A 24797-nucleotide genomic window follows, 5' to 3' on the forward strand; every position below is an offset into this window, starting at 1 on the left:
TTGAATTTAATTCAACATTAAATATTGAAAGATAGCATAAAGGGGATGGTTTACACCTTTGTTTTTGTCAGCAGGTATTGGTGTTCAGTTTGTGCAAGAGTTTATTTGAAACATTATGGATAAAATGTATTACAAACTATAAAATCATGAGAAAAAGTATAAAGTTGTAATTTTTAACTAATTTTAGACTTACTATAAATAAGAAGTGAATCTCACAAAAAATTGTAAGTTTAAACTTATTTTAGGCAATTATTAGAAGTGTATAATAAAAATAGTATTAACATTTTCTCTTACGAATATCAGACCTAAGAGGCAAAATCTCTAGTTTGTCAACTTAATAGATAGTTTTTGAGTTTACCGACTTAGCACAACACAATCAAGTCATTTATCTTGTTCTCTTTAACAAAGTCAACAATGAAGAAAAGAAAAAGAAAAAAAAGATTTTCTTCTTCATTTTGATGTGGGTTGTAAGTGGGTCCAGATCTATAACCACCTACAGTAAATAGGTTAATTATATAAGTTTGTGTCAAACAAAGCTTAAAGGAGTAACCACTCTTGACTTTTAATACATCATCACACCTAATTGCAATGGTTTCATCTTTCAAGCTTAAAAAATGGTTCACACAAATTGAAACCTTGCATGCAGATTTCCTGGATCATATCTTCAGCTGGTTTTTCGCAATCAAAACAGATCAATATTTTAAGGGTTAAATGAGTTTTTTACGTCTATAATCATTGCCCATTACTGGACTTTTGAAGTTGAGCAAACCAATTTCCAAATATAGTGATTTTCTTAATCGTGTCTGAAAAAGAAAAACGACCATGTTTCATTACTCATTATATGTAAGTTGGTGGTGGTTCTTTCTTAGACAAAGAAAACAAGGAATTTGGTTGATTTTGTGGAGAGATATTAATATTTGTTAACCATCTTTAATCGACAATTGTTACTAGAAGAAGATTGATGAATTAATTTCTGAAAAAAGAATGAACCGAAGCGCATTGAAAGAGACACTGTTAGATAAAGGGTTGCAAGATTACAATATTACATCAATCTGGTATTTACAGAAAACTAATATTATTGTATATTAACAATATTTTTACGATAAAGATTAATCCAATATGGAAAAAATGGTTCAAAGTGCATGCATAGGAATGGGTGTTTAATTTGTTGGGGTGACATAATTATCTTGTTTCAGCTGCAACCTCTTCTCTCAAAAATCACCCTTTCTTTTCACCCTTTCTTTTCCCATATAAATATTGAGAGTAACCCTCAAAGCTTCAGACCCAGAACTATGGCCCTCACCAGAAACACAGTGGTCATGACTATTTTGTGCTTCATCCTTATACAAGAGGTAAAGTGGTTCATTCATGATGTGTTATTCACTGTAATATTAGTTTCTTACTCCTTACTCTATGTTCCTATTTATACAAGCCTCTGAAGCCTCGTCTAGACAACAAACTCCAATCAAATTCATATGGTTGGAAAAGACAATAATTTAATGTTGTTTTATAGCCTGTTTAGGAAGAACTTTTGAACCTCTTTAGTATAGTAATTAGTAAGTTAAACTCAGATAGCTAAGATTCTGAATAATATGAAACAAATTATTTTGCTATTTTTTTCTTTCTTGATTATGGGAAAATTTTCAGTTATGGATCTACAGTGAAAATAAGCACATGGTCGCCAACAAGATAGGTAAGAATTGAGAATAATATTTTACATATTCTGTAGTGTTTGTAGTTTAATTAGTTACTGGTGCTATAATTATTTGGTTAAATGGTGTAGACTGTCATGGAGAATGCATTAACAGGTGCAGGAGGGCTGACAGGTACAGAATGTGCATGAGGGCGTGCAATACTTGCTGTGAGAGGTGCAATTGCGTGACATCAGTCACTTATGGGAACACACACTTCTGTCCTTGCTATGCTACAATCACCGCACAGGAAACCTCAAGTGTCCTTAAACATTTATTTGATGTATCCCAAATGTTATGTTTGGAGAAGTGAATTTAAGAATAATTTATTTATTTAGAAATTTTGAATTTTTTAAGTAAAATAATTTTTTTGAATGAAAAAAAAAATTAAAAAAATTTTAAGAATTTTAAGAAATTGAAATTTCATAGTGGAATTCTTCATCTTGTGAGGATAAAAAAAAATGGGGCTAACTAGTCCAAAATTTAGTCGGGACTAACTCTCCGAATTCAGCTGAATTTCAATCAGAACCGACTTGGTTGAATATGGCTAAATTTTTGTCGGAGTCGACTTTGCAAAATTCAACCAAAATTCAACTAAGGTTGGCTCGATTGTGACTGGCCCAGTTGAATTCGGTCAAATCTCATCGACTCGAATTCGAATTCGCTCGGAACTAACTTAGCTGAATTTTGACTAGGATCGACTCTACTGAATTCAACCCAAATTTGGTCTGTCGACTTGACCAAATTTGGACATGGCTGGGTCAGCCAAAATTTGACCAAGTTGAAGGTCGAGCTGAATGTCTAACCAGGTTGGTCTGAGCCGAAGGTCGAACTAAGTCAATTTGAGCCAAATGTTGAATCGAGTCGGCTCTATCTAAATGTTGAGCCTAGTCAATCCCGATCGAATGTTTATCTAAATCGATCCAAATTGAAAATAAGTCGAGTCGAACCGAATTAAATGTTGAGATAAGTTAACTCATCTTTAACCGTGGAGTTGAATTTATCTTAAATTAGAAATTAAATTACTTTATCTAAACAAGAAAATTAAAATTCAATATATTTTAATTATTCAATTTAAACAAACAATTTAAAAAATAAAGATAATTTAATTGTAAGTAAATAACATGTATTTCAATTTTTATTGAAATCTCTTATTCAACACTAGTTATTCAAACATAAGGTAAGTCTTCATTCAAAAGGTTTACATAGTTGAAATGTTATGAATGGCTAAATTTAGAGCAATAATTTGACAATTGCTATACACTAAATAAAAGTTGTTCAAAAGCTGATCAATACCAATTTTGACTCTTAAATTAGACGTAAATAAAACTCTCTTTCGGATAATAAGATTTTTTTTTTTATGGTTCAAACTATTATAGGAATTTTAATTGTATTTATTGGGTTGAGACATTTTTGTCTAATAATGGTTTCACGAGTCTACAAATTTTAAATACAAGTGAGGAATCAAAATGTATGTAAAAACTGATGAACGTGTAAAATGTGTGTAATAAAGTTAGCAATTAATAAACAATACATGAGCCCTTAAATGAATTTGTATTAGTTATTTTATAGGCATCTTAACATGATAGTTAGGATTCTTTATTCTATCTTCACACGGTGATCTTACTTAAATGGATAATTACTATTAAGAGGCAATTATATAATTATGGCATCCATGTAGCATTCTTTATTATATAATTACTTAAATGAACTACATCATCTATGTAACAACTCAATTATAACATCATAATTAGTATTAAGAAGCAATTATATAATTATATAAAAAAACAAAAGTATAATATAAAATTCATAATATAATATACAATTCTTCAAATATAAAGATACCAAACTATATTTTAAAATAAAAAATTAAGAAAAGATAAATATACACATTTTGATATCTGCCGATACTAAACTATTCATATACATAGACTTTTCTTGATCAGCCTTTTAAGCTAATTCTCTCCAACATCTTCATTATTCTCCGTAAATTACATGGTCGTGAGAAACTAATGCATTACATCAGCAGATTTTTAATACAAGATAAGTTGCATTGCATATTACACATAACAAATATCCTTAAAATTTTATGATAAATTAAGTATATAATAAATTTAAAAACTTTAAGATGAGTATATGTTAATGAGATGACAAGAACGGAAAGATACCATAAGGAATCTATACAGATTGGTAGAGTACGGGTAGCAGTTTCCTTGTACCCTACTCGCGAAACAAATATCCGTCTCATATATGTGCATGTATCCGTTGTGCGGGTATCTGCATATTTTTTTAATGTCCAAAGATATTTATGGGTATATGTAAGTATTTATAAAAAAAATTTAAATATTTAACAAGATATCTTAATCATAAATTCAAATAAAATGCAATACATAATATTCATAAGTCTCAAACAAAGTTCAAATAACTTATTTAAATAATATTAAATGACAGTTTACATAGAAATATAGATTTTGTAAAACCAATTGATAAAAAATAACTCATTCAAAATAAGTGCGTTAATATTTTAATTATGTTTTTATATTTTAGTTTTAATTTAGAGCAGAGTATAATGAGTACAAGTATTCACAAATACGGATACTATAATACTCATACCCTTTCATTAACATACAAATATATAAAAATACCCATATCCATTACTTGTGTATATCCATTTAAAATATTTATTTATTACCTGTTACAAGTTTTATATTTGATGTAATCCCAGTTCACGTATAATGTTATAATTTTATATTTTATCTATAATTTTGTAATTTATTTTATCGTTTTATAATAACTCAATTTTTGAATATTCTCGCATTTAGAATTGGGTTGCAACTTAATTAAGTCAAATTTTATTAAGAAAAAAAAAATAGTTATTTCTGTGTCAATCAGAAAATTTAGTGCAAAGCGGTAAAACACAAGAGTGATGACTTGATTCCTTGTTTCTTTCCAAATCTTTACCTTCAGAGTTTTGAATCATTCATATACAGAATTTTGGTGCGTGAATTGCAAAAATGGGTGACAGGAGAAAGAAGCAGCGTCGTCTGCAGGACTCGTCGACCTCCTCATCCTCTTCGTCGTCATCGGACTCCGATCGCTCTTCGCGGCGGCGGCGACGGCGTCGCGAGAAGGAGCGGCGCAGAAGGAGCGGGGAGAAGGAGGAGCGAAGGAGAAAGAGGAGAGACAGAGAGAGGAGAAAGAGGAAGAGGCTCCGTGATTCCGATGACTCCTCCAACTCTTCGGAGGATGAAGACGAACAACCTAGGGTTCTGCCTGAAACTATGGTAGCTGAAATGATGAGAGAGTTCCCCAACGTCGGCAACGATTTGAAGCAGGTTTCACTTTAATTTCTCTTCCCATACTTTGCCAATTTCATTGGTAGTGTTTTTTTTTTTTTTTTTTCTGAACACTAAGTTAGTGTTTTAACTTTATATCATATTTCATATTTCACAATACAGGCTTGATTCTTATTGTCTTGTTGCTGTTGTGGTTGTGTTTAGCTTTTGCAAATGATTGATAATGGACAAGCTGTTGACATAAAGGGTATATCAGAACGATCTTTGGCGAAGCATTTGAAGAAGCTGTTTCTTTCGTTAAACCTTAAGGAGAATGGAGATAGGGTTTTCTTGCTACCTTCTAAAGGTCGCCCTACTTTGGATGTTCTCGGCCCTCTCATTAACTCGTACACAAATCCCATAAATGAGCACGCTGAAGCTTCTGCGCCGGTGCCTGAATCCAGTTCAGTTCCAGTGGATGTTGGAAATGAAAAGATGGTGGATGACCATGTGCTCGCATCACCAGATGATCATTCTGTTGGTCCTAGGAAAAGGTGACAACTCTTTTTGTCATTTTGCTGACTTTATTTATTTATTTGAAGTTATTGCTTACTTTACTGTGCAGGATGATTGGCCCTGCAATGCCATCAGCTGAATTACTGGCTGCCGCTGCCAAATTAACAGAGGCGCAGACTGAGCTCAGGTGCCAACCCATTTAAGTTGCTTTTGATTCTGTTTCCTGGCTCAATTGAGTCAATTCACATCTGATGATGGATGGATTTTTATGTTAATGTCTTTAGAGAGGCCGAATTGGATGATGATAGTGAACTATTTATTGGACCTCCACCACCAGCTATGGTTACTGAAGCAGAATCAGCTAATGAAGCAGAACGTTTTGAAGAGGTACTTAATCCCAGTAGTCATTAATCAGGATTTTTTTTTTCTTCAAATATTAAAATTAAATACTTAGATCTAATCATTGATGTATGATATATTGGTATTTTACCTATAGGATTGGATTTTATTTAGGGAACATGAGAAATAACTTCTTCAATTTGGCGGCATATGCATTATACGGTCCCTCTGGTTATTATGTATTGTAGATTCCTTCAGCTAAACTGAACAATCTGTCGTCTGAATCTGACTAGTCATTTACGTTTGCTGTATTTGAACTTCTTGATTAATCTTTAACTGTCTGCTTTTGCTATGTGGGTTAAAGATAGTTTGGTTTCCTCTGATCAATGGAGTCTCTAGGGAAGCTCCAGTTGTTTATCTCTCAGTTTTTTTGGGGGTGGTATGGTGGTACTTTGGCTCTTTGGACGTAGGAATCTTTATATTTTTCCATTTAGTACTGGTTTGTAGATTTCTATATATTTTTTAAAGAGTTTCTATCAGGGGAGAAACTCTTTAATTCTCAGATTACTTGTTACTTTATTTATGAATGAGATTTTGGATGAAAGTTTGTAGTAATTGAATGTTGAGGTACAAGTTCTTGTATGTTTATTTCTCAGGTGACCAGAATAATGGAAGTTGAGGCTGATAGCCCATATGATGTTCTAGGAGTCAATCATAATATGTCCGATGCAAATGTAAAGAAAAGGTATGTTCTCTTATGTGGTTTTTTAATTGAACAAAGCAATAACAGTTTCTGCTTAATTTTTGTGTTTGAATTAATTATTTAAAAATCAATTCATGCTCTCCCTCCCTAAACGGAATTAGTTAGAAAATGGGTATTGTCGGAATGATTTTTCAGTACCACTTTGCTGCCTTACTGCTCCAAAAATGTCATTAAGTTCTTTTGTAAATGATCCAATTGTATTATCATGTTAAAAACAAAATGGAATATAACAGTCTATTCTGAACTCAAAACATAAGCTTGAACTCAAGGCATTCTATATCTATACTGGGAACTAAAAGGGCAATGCCTCTAAAATATATGAAGTTCTATATTCTATGCAATAATAAAATAAAAATCCAATCTTTTTCCCATCAACTGACTACATATGATCGAGATTATTTGGTTGTCTAATGTCATCTTGATTAATGCCGTTTAGGTACTGGAAGATATCACTATTGGTTCATCCAGATAAATGCTCTCATCCGCAAGCCCACCAGGCTTTCATTAAGTTAAATAAAGCTTTCAAAGAGTTACAAGATCCAGAAAAGGTAAGCCTGCTAGAAGGATGGTTTATTATCAAAAGTTAAAGGTTCTTTTTATCCTATATGCTTGAAGCTCTTTCTTTTTTAGACATACACTTGATTAATTGTTTTACCTATATGTGGGTTTTCTTTTGCCTTTTTGTTTTATGGGTTGATTGTTTCACTTGAAAGTAAAAAATATTATTTTTTTAATCTTGTACAGAAAATAGAGTACAAAGTCCTTTTTCACAGAAAAGATAGGATGTGACTGGGGGAATAGTTATCTATCTACCATCAACTAAAGACAAACCTTCTTAAGTTGGATAATGGGAACATTATGAGTGGCAGAGTTCTTGGCAATTTGGGTTTATTTTATTTACAATTGATTTTGATTTGAGTTCAGTGCCTTACCTGTGATTTGAGGGAATTTATTTCCTCTTGTTTGGATACAGCAACAGGGGAAGCACTTGTTTATTTTCAACTAAGAAAAATAGTGATAAGCCTTTTTTGCACTTTAAGGACCCCAGATATGTCAAAATCATCCAGGTGTTTAAAAAATTTGTGTGTGAAGCAGAACTGTCAATCAAGGAACTTGAATAGTGAATAATTGAGTGTGACATGTCTGAAGTAATTTGAAAAAGCCAAAGTGATTAGCAATTTCTTGCATTTGACCTACGATATTGCTGACATTTATGTGTTGTGTTAGTAGTGAATAAGCAATCACTGCGGGGGTGATTAGGTATGTTTGGATTATCTTATTCTACGGTAAATAGTATCTTTTTTTGCTGCTTTTTGAGAGAATACATTGAAAAGAGTAATAATATGCCCCCCAAAAGAAGCTAGAACAAACAAACTTGCCCCCAAGTGAGATGAATTAGTGGTCTCACATGAAACTTGGTAATTATATAATTTTCAGCACAGGACTTTTGATTTATTTCTTGTATTTTTAACTTTTCCTTTGGGTTTTCCCGATATAATTTTGTTTATTAAGAAAGCTGTTTGGTCTTGGCATATATTTTTTTTTCTAGAGAGATGTTTTGTTCTCACGTTCAACATATGATAGATTAGATATTTTTTCAATGTATTTGAATTCTTTTTATTAACAAGATGGTGTTGTGTGCTTTTTGTAGCGTAAAGCAATGGATGAGAAAATCAAACTCAAGCAAGAACAAGAGGAATTGAAGGTAATTTGAACTGATTTGTCTCGCTATAATATTAGTGATTGAAGCACTAATATCATCATGTGATTGCAGGCTGAACTTAAAACCATGCGTGAGGCTGCATTGTGGAGAAGATCTCAAGGTGAGTTCCACAATGCAGACAGGATTGTTGTCTAGTTTGTTCAGGTTACTTTTCTGCATGACATACTTAATATAACAAAGTCATATGAACTTAACTTTTCTGAGGTAAAAATTGGAAAGAGGATTCGGAAACTGAAAGGGTTATGTTGTGTTAGAGATAATTGTAGCACCATTCGCCCTAGTAAAACAAGAAAAGGTGATGGGAAGGGACGTGGAAGAAAACATAGAGCAAAATGGAAATGTGTTCACTTTATTAGTTCTTAATGGTGGGAATTTCATTTTCTAACACAACATAAAGCATATTATCATTTTTATCTTAGCCGAGGAAAAACTGTTAATATTTTTGTATTTAAAATGGAGTAGAGGAGAAAATTTGCAGGTTGTTTCAACTTTTAAGTAACACCTCACGTTCTAGTTTTACTGTACATAACCATTAAAATCATTTTAGAAGCCTCCTTTTATTCTTATTTTCTTCTTAATTGCTATGATCTAGCATATTATTGGGAGAAGGTAATGTACTGATATGACAATAAACCAACATAAAGTGTTACTGCCGGTTAATTTAGTGATATTGTGTTGTTGTCTGTTATGTACTGTTGCCGCTTGCTGGTACTGAGTAGTTGTTTTGTAACTGTTTGTTAACAGTTTGTTAGACAACAACTCTCTAATCTTGTGAAAAAACTTTATTCACCTCTTGTTGTTATATTTGTTCTTACAATACATTATATTTATAGACCCACATTTCCTCACCATTGTACTCTCAACGGCTATAAACGACTATAAACGGCTAACTCATTAACTACCTAGACTCCAACGGCTAGTGCATTAATCACTCACAACGGCTAGTTTCTTACAACGGCTAGTTTCTTACAACGGCTAGTTACCTATAGTGGTTAATACATTTAAGTTTATTAAAAACCCAACAAAACTCCCCCTTAAACTTAAATGCTTCTTTTATTCTCCATCTTTGTTCCTTTATTCTTCATCACGGCTTCCAACGTGCAATAACTCTTCCTCACATTGTGCTTGTCCCTTTCATGAGTAGTTAAGTTCTTCGCTTTCTTCACGACTGACTTCCCTTTCACTTTATCTATGGTCGACTTGTACTTCGCTTTCCCTGTGACTAACTTGTTCTCTACTCTCTCAGTTTTTGCATCCATACTGGCAAACTTGTTCTTCTCTTTGGCCGACTTGGTACTCATTGGGTTCGTTGTCTTTGTGACCGACTTGTAGTTAACTGAGTTCTTATCAATAGGCTGACTTCCTTTTGAAAGATTAGACCACACCCACGTATTGTTGTGCTCAATCTCCTCAATCTCCTCATCCATTTCAAGTCGCCACTTCTCATCTTGCACCTCTAGTGCAACTCTCAGATCCTTCTCAACTTGTAACTGTTCTTGCAAACTTGAAACATCTTCTTCAAATTCCAAGCGCCGCTTTTGCAAAGCCTGTTTCCTTCTCTTTATGCTTTCTTGTAGAATTAAATTGTCTCTAACCTCCTTTTCAATACTTTGTTGCAAGTCTCCTTTTGCAATCTCTAACCTTTGGATTAGAAGTTCTTCTTCTTCAAATTCTGAGCTATTCATGCTTTTCACGTGCTCCATGAGCTATCTGAGTAATCTACTTGTCCCACCGAGCTATCTGAGTAATCCACTTGCCCCACCAACTTATCCGAGCTATGTAGGCGTTCCACCAAGTTAATCGAGTTGGCCTCATGCTCCACCATGGTGTCCAGGGTATCTACATGCTCCACCACCCTGTGTGGGCTATCTGCATGTCTCACCAGCCTATGCAACCTACTCGGTTGTGTTGCCGACCTATCCACACTACTCGACTGTCTTGTCGAGTTAACAATGATACTCAACCTTCTTGCTGAACTCTCCATGCTACTTGGTCTTCTTGCGAGTTCACCACTTGCTTATGCTTAGCTCCCGAGCTACGCGCCATCATCAACAATGTTGCTTCTTCTTCAACATCTTTTGTGAGGTTGATCGTCTCTTCATTTCTACTTTCAGATCTACAATCTTTGGCAAAATGTCCAGACTTACCACAACTGAAACACTTGTCCGAGTAGCACTCCTTTGCATAGTGACCATACTTGCCACACTTGAAGCACTCAACATTTGAGTTGCTTGATTGACCTCCTCCATGGACCTCGTCCTCTTCCGTGCCAATTTTGTTGACCGGATTGTTCTTTCTCTTCTTGTCCTCGGCTTCTACCACCATGACCGCTTCTTATACCTTCTCGATATCGTCCTCTACCTTGAGTGTTCTGAGCTTTCTCATCTTTAATTGACATCTTTGTTTGGAGTAATTGATCAAGTGGCTCCCACTTCTTCTTCTTTCGTTGTTCGTGTGCTTCAAGAGATCCTGCAAGCTCTTCAACCGTGAGCTTTGATAGGTCCTTGGACTCCTCAATTGCGCACACCACATTCTCGAAGTCGTTTGTCAATGACTCAAGATCTTCTCCACAACTCAGCTAGCGGGTAACGTCTCTCCATTTCTAGCAAGTTGATTCGCCACAGTTTCAACTCGAGTAATGTACTCGGCTCCTCCTTCGGTCTCTTTCATCCTCATGCTCTCTAATTCGCCTCTAAGTGTTTGAAGTCGCACCTGCTTCACTTGATCATCTCCCTTATACGCCTTCTCCAAAATATCCCACGCTTCTTTTGAAGATTTGGCACTTGCAATCTTCTCAAAACCAGACTCGTCCACAGCTTGGTACAGGATGTACAAAGCTGCCTTGTCCTTCACACGTGCGTCTTTCAGCACTTTCAACTGGGCATTTGACCAACCTGTAGTGTTGGATGGTTCATCGAAACCATCTTCAACCACCTCCCAATTTTCTTGGGATCCAAGAAGGGCCTTCATTTTGAGACTCCAATTGTCATAGTTGACAGTCTTTGTCAACTTGGGCAGAGAAATACTATTTGTAAGACTGGCCATCTCACTCTCTTTTTTTTTTCTCAAACACTTAGCTCTCTTTTTTTAAGCACTCAAGCTCTCTGCCTCTCTCTCTTTTTCACTCAAACACTCAAGCTAACTGGCTCTTGATACCACTTTGTTAATAGTTTGTTAGACAACAACTCTCTAATCTTGTGAAAAAACTTTATTCACCTCTTGTTGTTATATTTGTTCTTACAATACATTATATTTATAGACCCACATTTCCTCACCATTGTACTCTCAACGGCTATAAACGACTATAAACGGCTAACTCATTAACTACCTAGATTCCAATGGCTAGTGCATTAACCACTCACAACGGCTATTTTCTTACAACGGCTAGTTACCTATAGTGGTTAATACATTTAAGTTTATTAAAAACCCAACACTGTTTAGGTTGGAAAATTGGTCACTACTAATCCTCTTGGTTTCATTTTGAGCACAGTCACGCCCCCAACCCAGCCATACATTCATATTTAAGCTTAACTTGTCTTTCGTCAAAGCAAAGGGCATGTAGTTGGTACTATTTTTACCTGTGAACTGTTATCTTATTTTTAGGAATTCTTTGCAGGTATTTCCATGGAGGGTGATGAAGAACTTCTAGCACAGACAGAGGTTAAAGTGGAGCCAAAAAGGGATGAGTGGATGACAACACTGCCTCCGGAAAGAAAAGTAAGTCCTGTCAATCATTTGATATTGGACACCTGTGTTTGAGAAAATGTAATCCATATCTATGATATAAAGTAGAGTAACATTGAAATGTGGTTTAATTATGATTGTGATACAATGATATAATATTGAGTCACTTTAGCTCTCTATATGAATGATGTATGATATATTTTGGTTGGGTTTGTAATTTGTAGATACCAGTTAGAAATTATAAACTTGCTTGGGTTATGATATATTTGGGTATGGTGTTTATATTTGGCTTTCTTAATTGATTGAGGTTATTGGTAGTAGCACACGTCTAAAGCCTTGAAATGAATTTCTAAGAATTTAATGGAACTAGAATGCCCTTTTCTTTGGGTTATGTAATGCCTAAAGAATTAGATCTTATGCTTAGGATCTCATTTTGTTTGAGTAAAACCTCAGTCTGGGCCCACATTTTTGGGCCTACATTTGAAGTAATTCTGGAAACCACCAATCCAGTCTGTTGTTAAAAAAATTTGAAATTATGAAACCGTTCGTGAATGCTGTTTCTGATTTCTGATTAACTTTCCCTTGCTCGACAATGAAATCAATGAACTCTGACTTCTTGTATCCTATGTAGGTCTCTAGTTGAGACCTTAACCCAGTCCCTAGTTCCTTGTTCAATTTCTACGTGCTTTTTACTCACTTAATGGTGGGACCCATTATCTGTCTATCTCGTTTCCATCTCTTCTTTATTTCTCTATAACTAGACATATTTAGCTTTCACTTTATTTCTTACATAATTCCAATAATTTGGTGTTTTCATTTAACTTATTTATCTTTTCTCTGCCGGAAAGGTCATTAGTAATGGATATATCCATGATTATCTTATTAGAAACAAAGGCTGAGTTCCGGAGGGGGTGAGCTGAACTTTAAAAGATTTTTGAAAATGTATGAAGTGTTTACTTTAGTCAATGATCTTTAAACTTTTGATCTTGTAAAGGAACCTAGAAATATTTTTTTTTCACCACTATAGAGTTCTCCTTAGGTGTTTGAAAATATTCTGGAACTTCTTCAATTTGATTCAATGAAAATAGCTTGAGATAACTCTTATAGCCGATAGAATTGATCTATTACAATGTTCCTCACACCCGAAAAGAACATTTAATGGATTAATTCGAGTTTTAATCCATTAAAATTAGTAAAGAAAGTGTCTTTTAAGTTATTTTAATCTATTAAAACGAGTTTTAATTCGATTAAATGGAGAGCATATCAAAACTCAAGTGGATTTTAGCGAAATTAATGGATTAAGACACAATTTTAGTCGATTAAAAAGTTTTGTTTTTCGGGGTAATCTTTGCATAACTTTTATTATATGATTCCTCTAAGTAATCTTTGCATGATCATAGGCAATCAGACCAGCAAACATCAAAATTACAACATTAAAAACAAGATTAAAGGCCAACTTGTAGCTTTTGAATCAACAAAATCTGGCTTGATATTAATAGAATTTCTTAAACTCTGATGTGGGGCATTATCAATCTGGATGAAGTGTCCTTCTGTTTCAACCCACACTGTAACTTATTATCTTTATTGGTTTTATGAGAATGGTATAATTCTTTTATCATTGAAACCTGTTTTGGTATTCTCTTCGTTAAATTTGATTCTAATTTTCTAAAATATGCTTGAGCTTTAGAGCAATTTATTTAATCAAGAACTCGGTTATTTTGCTAAACGTACTTATTTAAATATCTGTTTCAGCCAGGTGGTGTGACTATGCAATCTACCAAGTTTAGCAGGGGCCCAAAGGAAGGTAGAGGTGATACTAGTGCTTGGACAGACACCCCTTTGGATAGGGCCCAGAAAGCAAAGATGAAGTATGTATCTTCCCTTCTATTCCAGAATTCGTTGGTTGGTTAATTTCTTTTTCCTGCAACCTGCATAGTCCACTCCGTGAAATCGAGAGCCTTATGACCAAAATGATTTATTTATATGGCAGTTATTTGGAGGCATACAATGAAGCTACTGCACTAGCTTCAAATGATGAGGAAAAGAAAAGGGCCAGTGAGGATGCAGACTTGGTGGACAAATACAATAAAGCAAAACGGTCAAAAACATTGGTGCAGAAACATCAAGAAGAGGTGGCTAACAAATCCAAGAAAAAGTCCAAGCAAGTGAAGCAACAGCCAGGGAAGCAAGAGTGGGTGGGTCAACATCCATGGAAGCCATGGGACCGTGAAAAGGATCTGACAGCTGGAAGGAAAAGTGTAAATTTTGATTCAGAAAGCATGACTAAGGATTTATCTTCAAGGTTTTCTTCTGGAAACTTTCAGAGGAACTTCCTTTGATTTGACCGAGTTCGCGTTCTGTTTGCTGATCTCTTTTACCTGGACAATAACTGTTCAATGAGCTTCTTTGAGATTTTGTTTTTTTCTTTTTCCTGATGGTTAGTTTTCCTGTCATTTTGCACTAATATTATTGTGTTTTTCTTTTCTTGACCAACTCTATCATAGGCTAACTTATTCTTTTTTCTACAAATGCATGCAGTAGCCGCTTGGTGCTGAATACAGTCATGTGCTCTGCTACGGAGAATTCTAATTATGCAATTGCATCACTGGCGAATATTATCTGAAGGAGTTTGTATAATAAATGGCCCTATGCGTATTTTTCTAACCCTGTATATTTAATTAATCTGTCAAGCATGCTTATCAGAAGCATCGCTGTTTGTGGCACATGTAGTTATAGCTTGAGAAATAGTGGAGATAGTGGTACGCCATCCGCGGTAAAAGTTTAAGAATTGTTTTATATATGTAAGTTACATTTTTACCTGATGTGAGATGTGAGAGTTAAGACTCACATTGAATCCTAAAAATCTCTCTTTACTTAGTTTTTGAGTGTTGATTCCTGGTAATCCTTCATTAAATTTATTAGGTCCCTTTTCTTATATTTTAGTCATCTTATTACCAATCTCTCCCTAAATTAGTTTATGGGTCTTTTTATTTATATATTAGTTATTTTACTTAATTTTTTCTTGACGTGGGGCTGCAAACTCAGGTTCTTCTTATCCATTTTTACTGGATTTGGGAGTTCAGATTCACATTAAATCCTAAAAAATTTTCCTTGCTAGGTTTCTAAGTTACTTATATATTTGTCATCTTATTCACTTTTACTCTTAATCTATAATCCCTCAACCTTGAACCCCTTAACCCTAAACACTTCTCCTTATATATTAGTCATATTATTATATATTAGTCATATTACTCATTTTTACTAGTTCAAATTAAGATCGAATACTAACAATCTCCCCATCAATATGTTTATGGATTTCTTTATTTATATATTAGTTATACTATCATACTTACATATGTGGGACTTTAGACACATTGAATCCTATTAATCTCACTCTACTTATATACTCATCTTACTCATATTTACCTTAGACTCAAACCCTAACTTCTTCTACTTGTACATATTCATCGAACTTATTTTTACCCTAAACTCAAACATTAACTCTCTTTTTCATCTTACTCATTTTTATCATAAACCATGAACCCTAAATCATAAAATCCTAAACTAGTAATCTTACTTGTTTTAACCCTAACCATCACCCTTAATACATAACACTAACCATTACCCTAACCCCTGTTTCCTTCATTTTTTGATGAAATAAATGAAAAAGTAGGGAGTCCTAAATAAAATTTTGTTTATTAATTTGATTCCCTACAAATATACAAAAAATAAATTGATTTTTTTTTATATTTATATATAATGGGATTGACAGGGATTAATGTGACTTGAATTTGCAACTTATGCTTTGAGAGGGTGGTGCAATGATCAATTGAACTATAATCCCATAATAAAGAGTGTATTGTATAAATATTTGTATAGTCCGTTTCTATCGATCCTAACCTTAAATCTAATATTTGTCATTACATTTGACAAACTAAAACCATAATTTTTGAAAGAATGAGAATCAGAATCAGTTTTCAGCAGATATTATTTTCAATTTTATGTAATATTACATGGATAAAAAATATATTTAACTCATATAAAAATGTTCATGAACTAACTATTTGTAAACTCTTAATACTAAACTTGTATAACTTAAAAGCTAGATTCATTTATGAAGAAAATGAGTTTTATGTTTTATTCGATTTTATAAAATTAAATTGTAATTAGAGGTTTAGATTTATTTATATTTAATAGATTTAACTTATTTTTAATGGATGTGACATGTCGGCATCATTTTTAAGGTTTCAATGAATTGAATTTATATACTGAAAGCAATGAGGATTGAAATCAAAAGTGTTTGACACAATTTTGTGTGTATAAGAAGGGAGGGTTTCATAAAAAACAAAAAGTTAGCTATCTCAGTGTGACGTCCCAAAAATGGTGAAAGGTATAGAAAAGAAAAAGTTGGAAGTAAGTCTAAAAATTGATGCGATCATGATTAAGATTACCTAACCTGGGATGATGGTACCGATTCAGATTTTCCTTCTATAATCCACTTTTCTTCTTCTCTCACCAAACCAAACCTTGTTTTGCTACATAATTCCAATCACAGAGGCTACAACTCACTCAATCCAACTTTATTTGTTAACCATTTGTCAAAAACAAGTTCCACTTCAAGCCATTTAAAACACAATATTTTCTTTTTCCAAAATGGATTTAAAATACTCACCATCCATACTTCAAGGTCAATTGATGACTTCAAAATTTTAAAAATTTAAAATTCTCAATTAATTGATATTATCTTGCGAACTAAAAAGCATAATTGATATTAAAATTTATTTTTGTTGTCAATTAAATTTGTGTATATAAGAATTAAAACAAAAAGAAAGAGAATTCTCTTTTCTCTAATTTTTAATTATAAAGTGAGCTAGCTGATCATAACGGTCAACTTCACGGGTTGAATTCATATTACCGTCTTTAATTTGAATAACACTAAATTTTGGTCATTCCTATATAAATTGAGAAAAGTGTTATTTAATTTTGGAAATAAGTTGTCTATTATTACTTACTAGTTATTCATCTAATAGTTATTCATCTATTATAACAATTAGGGGGAAAAAAAAACAAGATAATTTTCAAATTCGTTTAAGAAAAGCCATTGATAAATATAAATTTTTAAGATTCTTTTAGTTTATTTTTCGTTACATATAATTCAAAAGGCTTGATATATGTGGAAGTAAAACTCAAAATTGGTTCACAACTGAGATCAAATTAAAATAAAATGTTATATATACAGTATGTAATTGTCAGTATAGTATCATTTTGTCCAAAAAGTACAACACATAAAAGTATAAACCAGTTATTGAAATGTTAGTTTTTGTTATTAATGTAATGGTGCCATTTAAGGTCGGAAAACAATTACTAGGATAAATGTAATAATGACTTAATGTTGATTATTACTAAACCTATTATATTGTATTTTAGTTCTCTCTAAGAATTAAATGTGAGAGTTCTTGCAACAAAGTTTTAACTTTGGCAAAAAATATATGTAAATGTTTATTCCTGGTCTTTGTTTTTTTGTTTTTTTTTTCTTTCTAGAATTGAAAGAACAATTTAGGTTTATTTGGATAAAAACTTAAAAACACTTCTAATAGAGATAAGAAAAAAAATAACAAAATAAGTTTTTCAATTATAAGTTAAATTTAACTTATTCATAAGTTAATTTATAGAAATATTTCCTATTATCTTTCTAAAACCTAATTTTTTTAATTTTTATATAAATTAATTTTAGTTTATAAAAGTTTTATCCGAAACGACCTATCTTTGATTAATGTAAAGGGCAAGTGTTTTGTCATTTGTTTGTTACCAATTGAAAGTAATATATATATATATATATATATATATATATATATATATATATATATATATATATATATATATATATATATATATTGGTTATAGTCATGGTTATTGAGAGATTGTGGTTATGACATTAGTCTTACACATATAAGACCTTAGACGCCACTTTAATCCCAAAACCTTAAGGCAATGTTGTTATGGGCACTACAAGAAAAATCATTATTACCGACGGTCAAAATCCGTCGGTAATGGCCAAAATCCGTCGCTAAATCAACATTACCGACGGATCATCGACGGTCAAAAATTCGTCAGTAAAATGCTTGTCTGTAAAATTTTAACGACGGAAATCATGTTCCGTCGGTAATTACCGACGGAAAAATCCGTCGATAAAATCCGTCGGTAATTACCGACGGAAAATATCCGTCGGTAATTACCGACGGAAAATATCCGTCGGTAATTACCGACCTAAATATCCGTCGGTAATTACCAAAAATCCGTCGGTAAATTAATTACACTATTCATCTTCTTCCTCCTCCCTCTTTCAATTTTTTTTACGTTTTTTTTTCGTGGTCGCCGTCAATGTCGCCGCCGTCGTCGCCGTCGTCATCGCCGTCGCCACTGCCACCATCGTCGCCGCTATCGTCGCCGCCGTCGTTGTCATCTTCTTCCTCTTTCTTCTTCTTCTTCTCCTTCTTCTCCTTCATCTTCTCCTTCTTCCTCTTCTTCTTCTCCTTCTTCCTCTCTTCTTCTTCTTCTTCTCCTTCTTTTCTTCTCCTTCTTCTTCTCTTTCTCCTTCTTCTCTTCTTCTTCTTCTTCTCTTCTTCTTCTTCTTCTCTTCTTCTTCTTCTTCTCCTTCTTTTTCTTCTTTTCTTTTTCTCCTCGTCTTCTTATAAGGTGAGATTTGGGCGGGAAAATTCCCGCTTCTTTTACCGACGGATAAATCCGTCGGTAATTTAAATTTGGGCGGGAAATTTTCCGCTTTTTTTACCGACGGAAAAATCCGTCGGTAAATTTGTCGATAAAAAAAATTTGAATTATCGACGGATTTTACCGACAGATTTTTCTGTCGATAAATGAAATTTTTTTTACCGACGGATTTTTCCGTCGATAATTAAAATTTGAGAATCCGTCGATAAAATTCGTCGGTAATTCAAATTTACCGACAGAAGTATATCCGTCGGTAAAATTCCGTCGGTAATTTCAATTTTTTTTGTAGTGGTCTTTATTCTTATATAGTGTTTAATTTTGTTGTTTTTATCCAATGTAAGACTTTTTAACTCACACTTGGACTATTCCCAAATATATATATATATATATATATATATATATATATAATATTCAGGTGGAGTTTGGTGACCATACCGCAATCCAAAATGGAAATAAAAAATATTTCTCGAGTTATTTATCAAATACTTTTTTTTATGTATACAACATGTATCTTACTCTAAACAATCTTCTTTACTCTAACTGAGTATTGTAATCAACAAAATTCCTTTCAAATATTTCAATAAAGTACATTCTTAAATTCGAATTCAGAATTGGTTAAACTAAAGCAATCTTGATAAACTAAGTCATGTTTACAAATAATAGCTTTGTTGGAATAAAATAGTTTTATGCAAAATAATCAACAAAGAAGCTTCTTAAGTATTTTTGATAGGTGTATGAATTCCTTAACCAAGTGGGTCTAAGGGATAATTTCTTATAATACAATTTTAGATCAGAAATAAATTATATCAAGAAAAGATCACATTCACATACATTGTTTATTCAACATTTTAACATGACCAAACCTAATTTTGAGCAATGATTAATGTATAACAATATTAATAAAAAAAAATACACTAAAAGACAAAAGGAATAATGAGCAGAACTAATGATGAATTGATGTATTGACACAATCTTAGGAGAAATTTATAAAGGGGGACAAGTTGGGTTGCGACACAAGGCATGTCATTATCAAACTTGGTTTAAGCTTGAAATTTGGTCTCTAGAAGGTTTGCTGTTAAAGAGAAACACGTAGTGTAACCAAGAAAATAAAACGAAAGAGAGAGAGAAGATAATCCATATATAATGAGAAGAGTTGAAAATGTATGCTTTATGAATACATTTAATGTGTGTGTGGGACTGAGCAGCCCAACCTCCTCTGCAGTCCCACAAACCGCCCCAAATGCTTCTCTCAACTTGCTTCATTTGCACTATTTCTTTCTTTGATGAAGCAACCCCACCACACACCCCTTATCAGAATCATCACAACGATTTCACCTTCCAAAATACTTTCTTTTCTGCGCCTGCTTTCCTAACAATCTATTCTCAGTTTCATTGAAAGAGACCTCAAATAGTTCTCCACAAAGGTTTCCTTCCCTTAATCATTCTCTTTCTTCACTTTTAAAACTATTGCCTACGTAGGATCTTAAGTGGGATTTATCACCGTTTATACGAGGTATTGTTTGTTTTAGAACGTATTTATTCTTAAAATACGAGAAAACAGTATTTAAATTATGTTTGACATCGGACATCGCAGTAACACCAAGTAAACATCATTGCAAACATGATATTTTTACCAAAAATAAGCAATGAATATATAAAGTCAAATTGAGTTGAAGGAATAGGTTATTGCTAGTTCCTATTTAGACCACTCTGGTGACATATCACTGGTCACTGGTGCCGTCTGCTCACCATAGAAACAACTTAGTTACCGGCCATGATAATGACAAATTGATCATCAATTTCACTAACTACAGATTTTGACTTAAACCTCATTTTTAGTTTACTGCTTCAAGTTGACTAAATATGAACATAGATGGAGTTTTAATGATTATTTCACCCTTTTGACCTGAGGTTAGAATTTTGTGGTTACTGAGATAAAAAGTTCTCTTTTAATCTGGTGTGGCTTTAATTACACCTAGCTGGATTACTACTACACAAAATGAAACTGAAGCTCTTTGAACTTAGTGTGAACAGTACGTTAGCCACAATATATGACTGAATTTATTGCAGGAATCCTTGTGTCTATGAAAAAGTGGAAGAGAGAAATAAGAAAAAGGGAAAACGTAAGATATTTTCTGTTGTTACACTACATATAATGAATAAAATCAGGGAACAGGATACATACATACATGTCACAATGATTATCCCTTCTTCCTTATGTTGCATGCTAAAATAATAATGGGCCTTTTCTCTCTCAACCAATGAACTGTGTATCTTGTTCACACGCAAGTCTCATATGGTGCTTGCACTGAAAACTATAGATTCCGGATTTTTGTTTTACTTTTCCCTTCTCCTCAACTCCAAATTATGGCTATACTCATTGAACCAAAATATATCAAGTGGTGGACCTGGTGGACACACATCTTGGCCATTTTCTTCATAATTGCTTTTGCAAAATACCCTTCTGAGATTGAGATGACAACAACAAATCATCATAATCCACAAGAGACAACATAAACTATAATTTCTAAAACATACATATGAATATATGATCATATGGCATGGAATTATGTTACTTTTTTCTGACAAAGCCTGGCCTAAAATGCTTCATATGAAATTCAGAATTTTAACTCCACAGGCACAACTTGATCTTTACCATATGGACTTGAAATTTATAAACATATATATAGTACATAAGAAAGGTAGAAAAAACATAATAGTACTGCACATGCAGTGTCTGCATCATGGTATTTGAGCAAGGTTTGTCTAAGAAGCTTCATATGGAAGAAGAAATGTTTACATATAGACCAATGGTTGCCCCACCTGAATGGTACTCGAAGCAATTGGTATAGCTTGTGAAGGGCTAGGGTCAGTTTCAGACAGTTTAAGTTAATGAAAAACAAGAACAGTATCTAGCATAAGATCCGCAGATGTTAAGCTCCACCACACGCGCCCATAATAATAATGACATTTGTTTTGCTCCTCTTCATTATTAATTCTCCAACATAATTACTCTTTTCCTTCACTTCCTGCTACCTTAATTGATATTCAATATCCTTGCCTATCTGAAATAATTAAAGACAAAAATACAATTTCAAACCCATTTAGCATTTAATTCTTAATCAAAGATGCACCCCCTATCTTAAAAAAAGATTGATGGTTCAGCCAATAAGAATCGGAAAATATATCTTGGCCAATAATTACAGCATTAAAATATCATTGAAAACGTAAAGTCGGTAGATCATATCTGTTTGTGATGATTTTTTCAGATTGGATTCATGATTTTCTCTGATCTATGAGAATTGAAACGGGACCCACGGTTTTTCCTTCTTCTTTGTTCCGGGGGGGGTGAAACTAAAATTGAAGACAAAGTAAAGAAGGTGGTGTTGGTAGTTAAACATTTTTCATGTTACAGTTAAAAACTAGAATATAGAAGATTGATAGGGTGACAGAAGTTAGATTCAGGTTTTGTTTCTTACGTTGAAAATGGAGCACCGACTATCTAAGAAGATGTGGATAGGTTAATCTTAAAAGAGAAAGACGATCAGATTTGAAGATACTGATTTGACAATTATGGAAGTGGTAAAAGTTTTTGTGGCCATAACTTTGATAATTTAGTCCATGTACAATTCACACATATCTTTAACTTTATTTCTATTGCAGATTAACATGATGTTTACGTCATGTTTAGCGAATGAATGCCTTGTTGTCTGGTGACAGATCATGAAAATAAAAATAACAGAAAATAGACTTAGTCAAAACATTCTCATTTTGTATCCTAAGTCGTTGGAGCATTTTCCGACCTCTGCATGATCTATGTCACCGTGTTTTAGGTTCTTGACTTTATCACTGCCACAAGTAGTGGTTAATGTTATGTATTCAAGTTAGTGCTATCTCTAGGTTCTTATTATCACCTAGGTCTGTCTATGCAAAGTTACGGTTGAAATTTTGTCATATATGAAAAGAAGGTGTGACCCAGAATTTTGACTCATATGCAACGTAACATGTAAGTTCCTCAAAATTTTGAACCCACCTACTTTCTTAAACACGTAAGTAAAAAAGCATGAACATAGGTAATAAAACAACTCTAGAGAAACTTGACAGTAATTATTAATTAAAGAGAAAGGAATAACCTTTTTACGTTGGAAAAAAAAGGTCACGATATTTTGAGTTTGAGTTGATTACGTAGGATTTCAGTCTCTCTTATTTATATATATATATATATATATATATATATATATATATATATATATATATATATATATAGTTTTAAAGCTCAATAAATTTGGTTTGCCACAAATTCTTTTACGGAAAATCCTTAAATTTTCTGTTTTCAACCTAAAATCTTCTCAAATTGTTTTAAGTTTTCATCCAAATAATTCAAACTAACCAAACAAGTTCACATAAAATATCAATTTTTTTTTTCATTCAACCTCTAGCTTTGCATCCCATAAAATTTCAAAAATTCACCTTTAAACAGTTAAAATGGGTTCATGTATTAAATTTATCATAAACTCTATTTGGATAGAAGTTATTATGCATCATATATCAACAAGTTAACTAAAATATAATTAAACTATAAATAAGAGAAAATACATTATATATTAATTGTGTAAAATAATTTTATATATATTGTCATATCTAGAAATTTTATTATTTCATGAGATTTAATCTTCGTAAATTTGTTATAAAATTTTATAAGAAAAGAATTTTCTTTATTATTTTTTTAAGAATTTTAATAAATAGATAATGAATAATTATTTCTGACAAAAATTATAAAATTTAAAAGTATTTTCTATAATTTTATGTGAAAAATATTTTGTTCATAATATTTTAGAAAAGAATTAGTAATAAATTCTTGAAAATTATTATTCGTAACACAATTTATAGGTATTTTTTAAGGAAAAATAGTAGTCTACCATGAGTTATCATGAAAAATTAATTCCTTTTTGATATCTTCCAAATAATTATATTAAAATTGACACCTTAAAAAAAATGATATTTCTTATTATCAACATAAACATATTAATTTTGACATTGATACGTTGTTTTTTGATAAATCAACATGTGGTTAATTCAATAGTTATTGTACGGACCAAATGAATATATTTATTCAATATTAGAATAAAAACATTAATAACAAAGTATACCAAACATTAAATTTTATATCAACATAAACTTTTTATACCAAAGCATCACTATCAAATTCTACAGATAATATAAAAAAATTGTATGATTTTGCAATGGGAACAAAACTTTCCTCCATCCCCAGTCTATCTTATTGAACCTTCTTCCATTCTTGTTTCTTCTTTATCATGGATCATTGGTTGTTGAAGGTGGGGTCCGAAATAGGAACTTTTGAACCCCTAAGTGGGTCCTCTAAAAGTTCACGTGTGGGCCAAAACAATCATACGAATTCTGCATTTTTTTTTATTGATTTCCCTCTGCTTCGTCTTCTCAAAATATTACCTGAAAGATGAAACAAAATAAGCCAATTTGATTCTAGAAACCAATTTGCAGAGTAGTGTTCCTATTCCAGGCTTTAAAGCTTTTAGTGCAGTTGTTTGCAAGCTAATAAACGAATTCACAAAATTTCAGGGCTCATACACAAGCAATCTGTTCCACACCACTACATAAAATATACAACAGATATATTTAGAAGCAAAGAATACTTTCCATATTTGTTTATAACTTCTACTTCCCCTATCTGTGATAGAGAGCTAGTGTCTTTCTGTTCAAGTGGTGCATATATAATATACACTTCAGAAAACTACATTCAAACAAAAACTATAACCTAAGCTTGTTTCATTATATATGTAAACCTAAAATGAAACTTATTATAAGCTTGTTTTCTTTGGCTGTTTTTGTGATTGTGTTTCTTAGTTCTCTTTTTTCTCCCTAAGGTTATTATTAAGCTAGGAAACAATAACCTGTTTTTAATCTGTTTTGTGTTAGAAGTCGTTAGGACAGACTCTAACTTTGTTCTGATATCATATTAAAAGTGAGTTTAAAGCCTAACTCAACCTCACAAAACCGGCTTGTAAGGTGAGGATTGCACCCACTTATATATTATGAAT

General features: G+C 32.6%; 1 protein-coding gene and 1 pseudogene across 1 annotated transcript; both read left to right on the plus strand.

The window, feature by feature from the left end:
* Window positions 1-1292: 1292 nt before the first annotated feature.
* LOC146884870 (gibberellin-regulated protein 2-like) lies at window positions 1293-1961 on the plus strand (annotated as a pseudogene).
* Window positions 1962-4591: 2630 nt separating this feature from the next.
* Window positions 4592-14868, plus strand: LOC114192119 (DNAJ heat shock N-terminal domain-containing protein). Its single transcript, XM_028081724.2, has 12 exons — window positions 4592-5026; window positions 5192-5520; window positions 5592-5669; window positions 5767-5869; window positions 6478-6566; window positions 7021-7132; window positions 8236-8289; window positions 8359-8407; window positions 11924-12024; window positions 13744-13859; window positions 13982-14428; window positions 14530-14868. The coding sequence occupies exons 1-11, from the start codon at window positions 4706-4708 to the stop codon at window positions 14328-14330; spliced, it is 1701 nt and encodes a 566-aa protein (XP_027937525.1). The 5' UTR covers window positions 4592-4705; the 3' UTR covers window positions 14331-14428; window positions 14530-14868.
* Window positions 14869-24797: the final 9929 nt, after the last annotated feature.

Source organism: Vigna unguiculata, chromosome 7 (assembly GCF_037176805.1).
Source record: "Vigna unguiculata cultivar grain cowpea cultivar isolate G323 ecotype 2 chromosome 7, ASM3717680v1, whole genome shotgun sequence".
Lineage (NCBI taxonomy): Eukaryota > Viridiplantae > Streptophyta > Magnoliopsida > Fabales > Fabaceae > Vigna > Vigna unguiculata.

Bases quoted from the DNA above. Each gene is read 5' to 3' on its own strand.
- LOC114192119 (XM_028081724.2), top strand. From the start codon at position 4,706: ATGGGTGACAGGAGAAAGAAGCAGCGTCGTCTGCAGGACTCGTCGACC. The intron at 8,408-11,923 runs GTGAGTTCCACA...AATTCTTTGCAG, and splicing joins ATTGTGGAGAAGATCTCAAG to GTATTTCCATGGAGGGTGAT. The intron at 13,860-13,981 runs GTATGTATCTTC...TTTATATGGCAG, and splicing joins GCCCAGAAAGCAAAGATGAA to TTATTTGGAGGCATACAATG.